We start from the raw sequence: 11,185 nt of genomic DNA, 5'->3' as shown, positions 1-11,185 counted from the left end.
CATACTTTGACATTATTTTGACCTCAGGACAGGGCACGGTTGGAGGGCTGCTCCCGAGGCTGGAAACCTAAAAATCCCCCAGCAGTTGTAAAGCCAGTGGGGAGGACTCTGGATGTGCCACATCTCTGTTTTTTTGGCATCTCCCCTGGCAAAGGACCGGCTGAATTAAGAAAGCAAATGGAGAGGAAACCGTGGAGAAATAAGAGCGGCACTGTGAGTTGAGGACGCTCTGGACTCAGTCCTGTGCCAGTTGCCCTGGAAATTGGATCGTTCCCACTCAGCCGCCCGCTTTGCTGGCTGGTCCTGGGAGGGCACAAGCATTTAGCATTGGTCGGAGGCAGGGGAAGTGGAGAAGGAAAAAATAAAGGGAAATATAGATGCAAATACTGGTATCGGAGTTTTCTCCACCAAAGGGAGACTCTGAGCTCTTTGCCCCATGTCTTTGCGGGGGTGATATGAAGAACTAACCTCCACCAGCTCAGCTGAGGCACAAAGGCAAGGCAAAAGCCAAAGGACCGTAGCCTCTCTTTGTAGGTCACCAGCACAGCACAAGCCTGTGCTGTGGCTCGTCTGCCAAGCCTGGGAGAGCCAGCCCCAGGGACACCAGGGCTGCTCCCTACAATGCTGTCCCAAGCAGGCAGCACCCCAGGCACCCCTCCACTGAGCCCTGCCCGCCCTTGAGACAGCCCTGTGTCCCATCAGACTTCTGATGCAATCGGTGGGATCACCCTGACAATAGCTGCGTGGGTTGCTTTTTTTTAAAGCTGTGCACAACAGATTAAGCCAGCGGCCCCATTGTGATTGCTGGGCATTGTGCACCGTGCTGATGCTGGCTTCTGCGGGCCAAGCTCTGCCCACGGCCGAGCAGGAGCTTCGGAGGGGAGGAATTTGGTTCATCTGAAATGGGGCAGGAGGGTAATTGGGCACAGTGGATTCCTGCTGCATTCAGGCATCTCCTTTCATTCACAAGGGAATGAGCTGCATTTGTTTTAATATTTTCTCATCAGATGGGCTGAGAGATGGTGCTGCCCTGGGAATTTCATACCAGCTGGGAACTGTGAAGAGCTCTGAAGTGCTCCAGCATCTCTCTTCTGGCTGTGCCCTGCCCCAGTGACAGCACAGCAACCCACTGGCCTGGACTGGTGAAGAGGAAACCCAAACCCAGCTATGGAGCACCCAGCAGTCTTTTGGGGGTACTCAGGAGCAGGCGTGATGAGCAGAGGGACAATAGCAGGAAGGGCCAGGCTGAAGGCTCCTGCCTACACAGACCAGTTTCCCTTGTCCCTTCCAGGTGACCTGGGACAAGTCCATGTAGCAAAATGGTCACAGAGTAGATCTGCTCTCCCCAGAGCCGCCAGGGACCTTGCATCGTGTCCTCACTCATGAGGGCTGAGTCCCTACCTGCTCCCTATCGCTGCCCCAAAATGCCATCGCCTGCAGCAGCTGTGGGGCTGTGAACCTCAGCTCTTCAATAAATTAAACCTTAGTCTGAAAGAGGCTTGGGCTGTCTTTTGCAAACAGAGGCAGCACAAAAGCTGCCTTTCTCCCTCTCATTTGACTTTGTTTTCTCTCCCTCCCCATCTGCTTTTAGCCAAATGGTTGAATAGCTTCAGTATATACTGCGGGAGGCTAAAGCCAAAGGCTGGAGCACCAGGGAAGGATGCAGAACAGCAGTGCCCTGTGGCCGCTGCCTTCCGGAGGGGCTGGGAACTGTTTGCTACCCTTGCTCTGTAACCCAGCCTTGATCAACTTGCTGAACCCTTGGAGAAAGCAGCTCCGAAAGAAAATATTTGTGCTCTGGGCAAGCACACACGTGCACATTTCCTGCTCTCGAAGTCCTTAATTAAGCCTGTTTTTTGTTTGGTTTGTTTGGGTTTTTTTCCAATTTACACTGCCACAGTCTTGGAGGGGGAGTCTGTCAGGTCCCCATGTGTTTTGCTGTTTTGGAAGCTGCAATGTGGAAAGCTGCCTGTGATGGTCGCACAGGGAATCTGCGTGTATTGACAGGGGAGTGGGAACCAGCAAGGGTCTTCGGGGTTGCTCTGTCCATCAGTGCAGGAAGCATCAGGACAGCTCAGTGCATCACCCATTGCAGAGCGGCCTCAGCCCAGCTGCGTCTTCTTGACAGGGAAGATTTGGTCTTTGTAGACCTTACTGAAAAGACCTAAGACCAGCACATTTAGTTCAGAGAGACAGACACGCTTCTTCCAGCCAGTCTGGGAGCTTGAGTCCCTCCAAGGGACCACATTATCTATGTGTTTCACCGTGCTTGGCCTTCATCGGCAGAGATGTGTGAGTGCTTAGGGTGATGCTTGTGACTGTGGACACCCAGCCCAACGCAATGGGGACCTCCAGGTCTGGCTGCACAGCTCTATCTCAAAGAGTAGCTGGTCAGGACAATGTTGCAGATGTTGACGCAAAGAACATGGAGGTATGATCCTGCCTGCAAGTTAAACATCAGTCAGGATGCTCATCCAGCTCCCAGCTCTGCTACTGCCGTGCCTGGGCTGGAAGCAGACAGGCAAGGGAAGGTGGAAGCCTAAGGCAGATCGTTTCTTACAGCAAACATTTAAAAGCAGAATAAGACTAGAAAAACCCTGTCTTTTGGTAATGAATCCCCTGTGTAACAGTCTTAACACCCAGACACAACACGCCTGTGGAATTCCTGAGATTGCTGCAAACTGAACCCTTCACTCCCACCCTGAAATTTCACAGCAATTTACCTCTCCAAGCCATCAGGGATAACCGTTTGCAGGCACTGAGGGGGATCTCCCATCCCCTGTCTGCTTTTTGCAGCCTGCAGTGCTATTTTGGAAATTCTTTCATTTACTGGGTGGTTCAACTGAGTACAACTGCTCCTTTGGCTAAAATCATCCCCTGCCTGTCATCTGGTAATTAGAAAGCGCTGAAAAGCCAGTGGTGCTTAAGGTGGCTCTGGGATAACCAAGACAGCTTTTTTTTTTTTTTTTGTGGGTAAAAGATTGGGCTTTGGAGGCTGTAGACTTTTCCACTGAAATCAGATTTTGGTTTAAAAAGCAGGGGAAGGTAACACTGGGTGAAAAATGACACCCAGACACACAGCAGCACTACAAGAAAGGCAATGCTGCAAATGCAACGAGGTGGGTGAGAAAAGCAAATGCCTTCTGTTGGAAACACCGTGGGGGGGAAAAGCAAAGATAATGTTGAATCAGGGGAAACAAAAGAACTTTTAAAGCCTGTCCCTCTGGGTTTGCCCAGTTCTTACTGGTGCTGCAGTTAGAGGAAGTTCTTGACTGTCAGAGTTCAGCTGGAGCTGGGCTGAGAACCTTGTGAAGAAACCAGAAGTGAACTCCTGCTGCTGGGAAGACATCTTCATGGATGGCAACGCACCTAATTGCACCTCACCAGCCGCTCATCCTGCAGCTGACAGGGCTGACACGTCCCTCTTCCAGCAGGGATGTCCTGGGATGTCCTGCAGGGCCGGGGTGTCTGTGGTACAGGAAAGCTCCTTTTCCAAGTGCCACCCTTTCCTGTTTGCATTGCAAAGTGAGCATTTCCTTGTCTGAAAATGGCCTCACAGCCTCAGTGTCTGGTATATTGTTCCCTGTGGAAATTATTGTGACCAAGTTATCTGCACAGGCTTATTGGGGTCTCTCTCTCCATGACGTGCAACCTGGGGGCCAATTTCAGGCCAGCCTGATGAATGAAGATTTTGATGATCTTGAAGTTGGGCAGTGGTGGAGCAAAGAGGCTCTGCTTAGGTACAGTCTGTCTTATCCTTTTAGACTCCATGAAGGAGTTGGTTTTTCTCCCAAAGCTTTTCCGTAAGCCTCTCAGACAGCCACCCTGCAGGTCTGCTCATCTGTTCAGACTCGACCATCCTCCCTTAACTTCCCTAGCCCAGCTGTAATCAGCCCAAACCCAGCCCATACATCCAAGCAAAGACTGTCACAGGGTGTCATCGCTCAGCTCTGGCTGTGTGTTTGTGGGAGAGGTGGCCGTTCTGGAGGCACCCTGTGCTCCTGCAGAACCACTGCTTCAGGAGCGCTGGTGCAGATCCTCCTCTGCTCGCTGTCATCTTCCCCAAACACCTTATCATATCCTAAGGAAAGGAAAGCAGGCAGAAAGAGAGTGTTCTGCAGATTGTCTGGTCTATTTGAGACACCCTGTTCTCCTGATAAGCCTACAAGGTTGATGGGGGAGCACATGCGATGCTGTCCTGCTGGGCTTTTGGTGGAGAAAAGCAGCAGCAGCTTGGGCGTCATCCTCCAGCCCTGCTCTAACAGGAGTTGTCCCAGTTCTTTAGTGTTTTCATTAAATGAGCCTGGAGTGCTGGGGCTAGTGACCATCACAGCACTTCCCTCCTCGGCTGGTGAAGAAACCCTAGCAGCTCCCTTCCCTTCTCTGCAGGGCTGCGGGAAAGGAAGAGGAGTGCGATGGGAGGGTCTGAGCACTGGCGCCACTGAAGGAAGGCTGAAGCAGGGCTCACAGGAGCCCTTGGTGCTTTCCCAACTGCTCACCCCCATCAGCATCCTCAGGGTATGGCACCAGAGAGAGGTGGCCTACACAAATTTGTCACTCCTCTGTCCTCTCTGCTTCAGGACACTGAGTGAGGAGCAGGACATCAAATGCCACAAGCCATCAGGTATGAAAGCCCACAAACCATGCACACACAGTCTCCATTGGAAAGCAAGTGGCAGGGACACCTCAGACAAGCGGCTGTGGCCAGTACCTGCCATGCTGCGCACGCAGGGAAATTATAGGGGCTGTAAACGACACTAATGGCAGGGTAGAGCACAGAAGCCTAGTGTAATGATTGCCTGCTGCCAGGGACGGTTAGAGGCATTTCTTAAAGCCCAGGACCAGGAATCGGGATGGGAAGAGTCCCCAGCCCAGACATCACTGCTCCGGTGGACGGACACTAGCTCCAGGCAGGTGTTCGAAGGGTCGCTCCTCTCCCCTCTGGGCAGCGTGTATTCCCACCGAGCCAGCTCGGAGTGACCACAGCTTGCCACTGCAGCTGATTTCCAGCCAAAACTTTCTGCAGCAGTCAAGAGCTTAACGCAGCATCCAGCCCCACCAACTGCACTGAATAGCGGAGGGAAGGCCTGGGAGACTGCAGCCCTGCAGATGGGTGCTGAACCTTCAGGTATCCGCATGAATCTCCCGGCTGGTTGTGGGTAGAAACCTTTCCTTGTCTGGCTTAGGGATAAGCAGGCTTTAACCAAAATAGATGGTTCAGCAGAGCAAGGAGAGGGGAGCAGAGCAGCCAGGGGAGCATGGATAGCATAAGCTGCAGCCTGGACATCAAGGAAGAGCAGCCTGGTTTACAGCAAGACAGACTGGGAGTTACGCTCTGTGGGCACAACATTGCTGGTCCCGCCTGCCAGTCTGGCAGAAAGCAAGTGCCACAAGGGCTGCCGGCTCCGAGGACAGCTGTGCCACAGTGTGCCACCCAGCTCCACACCAGATCAACAGCACACATCCTCCCCCAGCACACTGCCACCACAGCAGAGCCACTGGGCAACCAGCTGCTAGTGGATGCACTGGCCATGCCTGGGAGGAAGCTGAAAGCAATAAATAACAATTAACATTGGCAAACAGCTCAGACCAGCAAGGGGGGGGCTAGGGAAAGGGATTCACCCACTCAGCTGGGACCCTGGAGGTATCATGCCATGCATCTGAGTGCACTGGCACAAAGCAGAAATAGGTTGCGGTTCTAGGCCTTGGCTCTGGAAATTTCCTGCCACTGGGAGATTTTAATGCAAGAAAATAATGCTGTGATGTTAGACTTCTATCCTTTACCTTCCCTTAAATTACAAAGTAATAAAAAGTGTTTGCAACATGTTCCTTGGGGTGTCTCCAGCCACTGCATCTACAGCAATTAATTGTGCTTTAGATCAGTGGTAAAGGCGTCCTTGGAAGTACTAAACCTCTCTAGGAAAGAATAAACTGCAACTATGTCAAAAGTAATCTCAATGTACAAGTATGAAAAATATCTTAAATATAGAGTAAAATTTTCCTTCAAACTTGAGTTGGTTTTCCTCTCTGTAGAACAGGTCACATGTGACTGGTAGGCATTGGTGACATCCCCCAGGTGGAACAAGAGACAGCAGACTGGGACGGAGACATGCAATCCTTTCACTGGACTGAAAACCTGAATTAAATGGCTGAGAGCTGGGCAAATCAACAGTACAGCCTGTGACACTGGTCACTGGGCTGAGAAATAAGAGACCTTGGAGAGATTCCCAGACCTTTTTCCTTCCTCTACCCCTTCTGCATTTCTCATCAGCACAGGCATTCTCCTACTGTGTTGGTGGGCACACGTAGCACCCGGAGATCCTGCCCAGCAGCAGGGCCCCATGGTGCTATTACCTGCTACTACCTATTTGGTTGAAATTTTGTAAGTGGGCAGTGACAGGGGCAAGAGGAACACTTGTTAGGGGAAGGGACTGATCCAGGTGTCTTGAGCTGCGCTCAGGATCCAGAACGATTCCTCACATTTATATGGTCATGCAGTACCCTAAATTTAAGCTGAGTCTCTGTTCCCTGCTCCTACTTGCAAATTAGTTGGCCTGTCAGCTGAATGTAGCTGGGGTCCAGTGACTTCTGCCTTGTGACTTCATCTAGCCCAAAAGGACACGGGGTTATCTTGACTTACAGTGGCTACAAAAGTCCGTTCCCAGCACTTGCATCCCAAATGGAAAGTTTGTCTGTTCTCTGATGGAAAGACATCTGCCAAGACAGATTCCCTGAATCTAAGTGACACTCAAGCTCAGTTCTCCTGAGACATGTCCCTTAGGCAGAGGTTGCAGTCAGCTTCTAAAGATAGATGCAATTTCCTGAGAGACCTGTCTTGCATGTAATGGGTAGTTTCCCATCCCTAAGAGCCATCTCTTTTACAGAAAACCATTTAAAGCAGTACAAAGACACACAAGACACACAGACATGCACTGAAAGATAGAAGCAGCGCCTTGATTTACTGTAGGACTAGAAACAGCACATAAACTCCTTCTCTAAATTTCTCCACTTTTAAAGCCCAAGATGCAGCTGTCTCCTCCTGCCAGCCCTCTGCCTTCAGACATTTGGCAGGGTAGCAAAGGTCAACTGACAGAGCAAGTTGGGAGATATACAGTTAAGCCATCTTTTTGCTGATGTCATGTTTGAGTTCCTGCAAAATAAATAAGAAAGTAGGTAAATAAAAGGAAAAAATACCAAGGCCCAGAGGAGATAACGTTATGCAAAGATGCCCTCTGCCGGCCACAAGCCAAAGGAAAGCCATCCACCTGAGCTCTATGCCAGTGATTTGCAACTTCCCTCCTTCCTTTTATAGATGAACCCCTAAAAATATTCCCTATGGAGGAAAATGTGCTGTAAAAATTAAATTTAGTGTTTTTTCCCATGACAACTGAAGTGATCTAGCAGCAAACTATCAGCAAGGGCAGTCCGGTCTCCCCATCTCCTTTGTTTTGGATCTCTTTGGGTAAGTCAAATAGCTTCAGTTAAAATCCAACAGGAAAACAAAAGCACTGAGAGTAATGTTCTGCCAGGTCGGGCAGCTGAATCAACTCCCTAGCTGCCATGATGTAATATAAGAAAAATGGTGAGAACACAGGGCCAGGGAAAAAAGGGACACATCCACATTATTTGAGACTGGCTTTGCTGTAATGGTTAACTTTTGCAGGCATTTGAGACATAGTCCACAAGCCCCTGCAAGTTGAAAACAGCTCTTGCAATCAATACTACAAGCTGAAAACTATTTCAGGCACTAATAAATTCAGAGCATGTTTCTCTGTTTTAAATAGCAATGTTATTTGATTAAAGCTGTGATTTTAAACAATTTCTAAGATATATTGAGAGCTTGTTCAAATGATACAAAATGCAGATTTTAAATCTGTTAAGTCAGTCTATTAAAACAATGTAGATCTATTGCACACACGCATCAGTATTAGCTCAACTCTTTCTTGTATCAGTTTAATTCCTGACAGTGTAAATCCCTGATTTCATTTACTGACTGGGAATTAAATCAACATGAACTGGTTTCAGTGCATCTGTGCTGGGTATTTTTGATGATCAAACTAGAACATTTCAAAACAATGTCATTGGATTAGAAAGCTCCACTGACAGAAACAAGCTCTTAAGAGATGCATTATAATAATCTTGGACACTAAAGGACAGTACATGCAGTGAGTGGGCAGCCCTCTCCTCCCAATTCATTCTTTTCCACTGAAATTGAACCCTGCCTGCAAAAACATTTCACTGTAAGGAAAGAGCTTCATACATGTCCTCACAGTGCTGCGACCCTACGAAAATCGACAGACTGCAACAATCAGGTTGTCTTTGGGATAGATGTCCAGCTGGCCAGGGGCTGGGAGCTATTCTGAAACCAAACATTTTATGTCCATGAGGGTAGCAGAGTGCTGCTCTTTTCCCATTCTCAAGTTTAGTGGAGTATATACAGCAATATCAACAGAATCAGATATCGGAGGTCCTGGTGCTAACAGCCAACCCCCTGCATCATGTACCTACAGCGGTCTTTGTGTCCCAACACCCTCCCTGGTATTGTTGGGACCACCTCTCTCTCTGGTCAGATGCTGAATGTATTTGGGATTTGTTTTCACGCATGACATGCTCTGGCAAACTCTATGTTCACCTGGGGATGGCACAGAGGCTGTGTTCTACCTCTCCGCTACAACCATGGTTGGGATTACATGGGCTTTGCAGAGTAGCTAAGGGGTCCCGCACAGAAATGGTGCTGGCTGTATATGGTCTTGCTGCTTCTCCAATATGAGGAATTTGCTGAAGCTGGACCTGCAAGCCTTCCCAGGAAGCAGCCTGTTTTACTGGGAGAGCTGCCACAAGCTCAGATCTCTCTCTTCAGCATTTCATACACCTGGTATATACCTAGCCTCCTCACACCAGGCAAGGCTACTGCGCGGACTTCTCCCCAAGGTAGGAAGCGTTCTTTCCAGTCTTCTTCAGGGTTTCCAAGAGAGTATCAACGTTGTGCTCTGAGTCGATGCACACCTTCTTGTTGGGCAGGTCGATATCAAACTGGACACCTACAAGGAAAGGAAAACAATTTTGCACAGCTAGAAGCAGCCAAACAGTGGGAGCACGGGGAAAGCTCACCTTCACACCTTTGTACTCCCCAAGGCCATCAGTCAGATGTACATTTGCCTCCTGCCAGCAAATCTTGACACCACTACCAGCCAGCAAAACCAAACTGGCATCCCGCCAGCAATGGTGTGAAGGAAGGCAGATCTCCTATAGATCTCCATCCAAACAGCACCACAGTTTCTCAACTGCTTTAATCTGCTCAACCCACCTTGGATCAATACAATCACTCAGGCAATAACCAGAATGAGCCGAGTTTAAACCAACCACTATGATCTCCAACCAGCTCAGCCTGTGCTGTGGTTTAGCATGGATAGGACTAACAAGGGAGTTAGTGTAGGGCTTAGGACAGGGTCAAGACAGCTTTCCTCAGTGGCGGAACCAGCTAGCAGCTGTAAGTAGGAGGGATAGAAAAGACACTTTCCTGTGTGGATTTCCCAGTGGCTAATAAGGGTAAGCCGCTCTCAGCCCAGTGAAAGGAACTGGACATGAAGTGTCTCTCCAGGCACATATTTTCACAAAACTTGTAGGTATGTATCAGTTTTGAGAGCTCTATCACATCATCACATGAGGCTGATATTGGCCAGCACGTTGAAGAGTGATGGACGTCCTGACAACCACACACAGAGGAAGTGGGATCACCACAACCTGGTGGAAGAAGTTGCAGGGCCTTCGCCTAGGTGACTGAAAGCTGTTCTCACTCGGTGAGGATAGAGGAGCAGGATGACAGGTCCTCACGACTGGTGAGTGTGGGTCAGATCCTTCTCTATTGGTAATCCCACCACAAAGGAGGCATGGGTTATAATTTTCCAGGTGGTATTAAAAACAGGCTGTGCAGGAAACCACCAAATGCTCTGCTCAGCAGCTTTTCTCTGTGACTGCTGATGACACGTCTAGGGAAGCACCACAGATACACCAGGTCTCCTTGGGAACAATGCCTGGCAGGACATCCACCTCCTTTCCTTCTGGCAGCCTGAGCAGGGGTCTACAAGTGCAGTTCTCAGAGGGTTCAGGATAAGGCCCTGGTGATTCAGAGCTACCTGCAGCCACAGTAGCTCCTTCCTCCCTTGACATTTCTCCAAGGGTCACACCAGTCCCAAGAATAATCAGCGACTCGTTACTGACTAAGCAGCAGGCTCAGAGCAGAGCGGGGAGCAGAGCTTCCCAATCAGCCACTTTCAGCTTTTACCCACAGTGCTACCCTTGCAAGATGGAGGATACCAGAGCACTGACATCCTGCCCTGGAGCTGGCGTGGCTCTGGCGAGCTGGCTGTCCCACACCCACTACTGACTCACCTCCCAGCCTGTGCAGGACACGGGTGACCGCATTGGAGCAGCCTTCACAGGTCATGTCCACAAAGAACTCGTGTTTCTGAAAAAAGGCAGATGGGGGTCAAGGAGGATGCAGCCAGCAGCACACCATGAGCACTCATCCTCCACACTTGCCTGTTTCCTTGGGGAGGTGGGTTCAAATCCTCCCCAACCAAAAGGTCCCCACATGCCACTAAGGGATCCTCAGGGAAACAGAGCTCTTGGTACTCCTCCCTATGGTGCCATTGTGCTGTCCCTCACAGCATAACCCGAGGGGCCTTCGGAGACTGTCTGGCCCCTTCTCAAAGCAGGGCCACTTTCAGGGTCAGTGCAGGTTGCCATCTCTGTGGGCCTCTGCCAGACTCACTCCACTTGCCCTGGGGAGCCCAGGAGAAGCAAGTCTCCTGCACCAGCTACCCACTGTCCTGACTTAGTCTGCAAGGTCTTTGGTGCTTGCCCACCCTACTCTTATGACTACAAGGCCTCTGGTCCCCAACATAATAAACTCACAAAAATATTAACAGAACTGAAATCTGAGGGACATTAGTGCTGTTTTTTCATCCCTTCACTGCCCCGGAGCCCCAGTGTTGTCTTCACTACTTGTGAGAGATACTGGGTCAACATAAATGTGCTTGCCTGTAACACTAATCATCGCGTTCAACCTTTGGCACCAGATGGCTCCTAATTTCCTTTTCTTGCACATGCTTTTTACTTTCCTTAAAAAAGAAAAGTTTTTTTTATTTGTTACCTGCAATGCATATTTCTTTTTATTCAAAAC

The 11,185-nt window shown here is 49.6% G+C and overlaps 1 protein-coding gene across 1 annotated transcript; it reads right to left on the bottom strand.

Moving 5' to 3' along the window:
• Window positions 1-8,907: 8,907 nt before the first annotated feature.
• On the bottom strand, window positions 8,908-10,749 carry ATOX1 (antioxidant 1 copper chaperone; the record flags this gene model as incomplete). The annotated part of the gene is made up of 3 exons (XM_082006466.1): window positions 8,908-9,041; window positions 10,393-10,468; window positions 10,669-10,749. 3 exons carry the CDS (start codon window positions 10,747-10,749, stop codon window positions 8,908-8,910), a joined length of 291 nt encoding a protein of 96 aa, XP_081862592.1.
• Window positions 10,750-11,185: the final 436 nt, after the last annotated feature.

Source organism: Phaethon aethereus (assembly GCF_964289735.1).
Source record: "Phaethon aethereus genome assembly, chromosome: 14".
Classification (NCBI taxonomy): Eukaryota; Metazoa; Chordata; class Aves; order Phaethontiformes; family Phaethontidae; genus Phaethon; species Phaethon aethereus.
The sequence above is the reverse complement of the archived record's forward strand: the minus strand, read 5'-3'. Positions and strand labels throughout refer to the sequence as shown.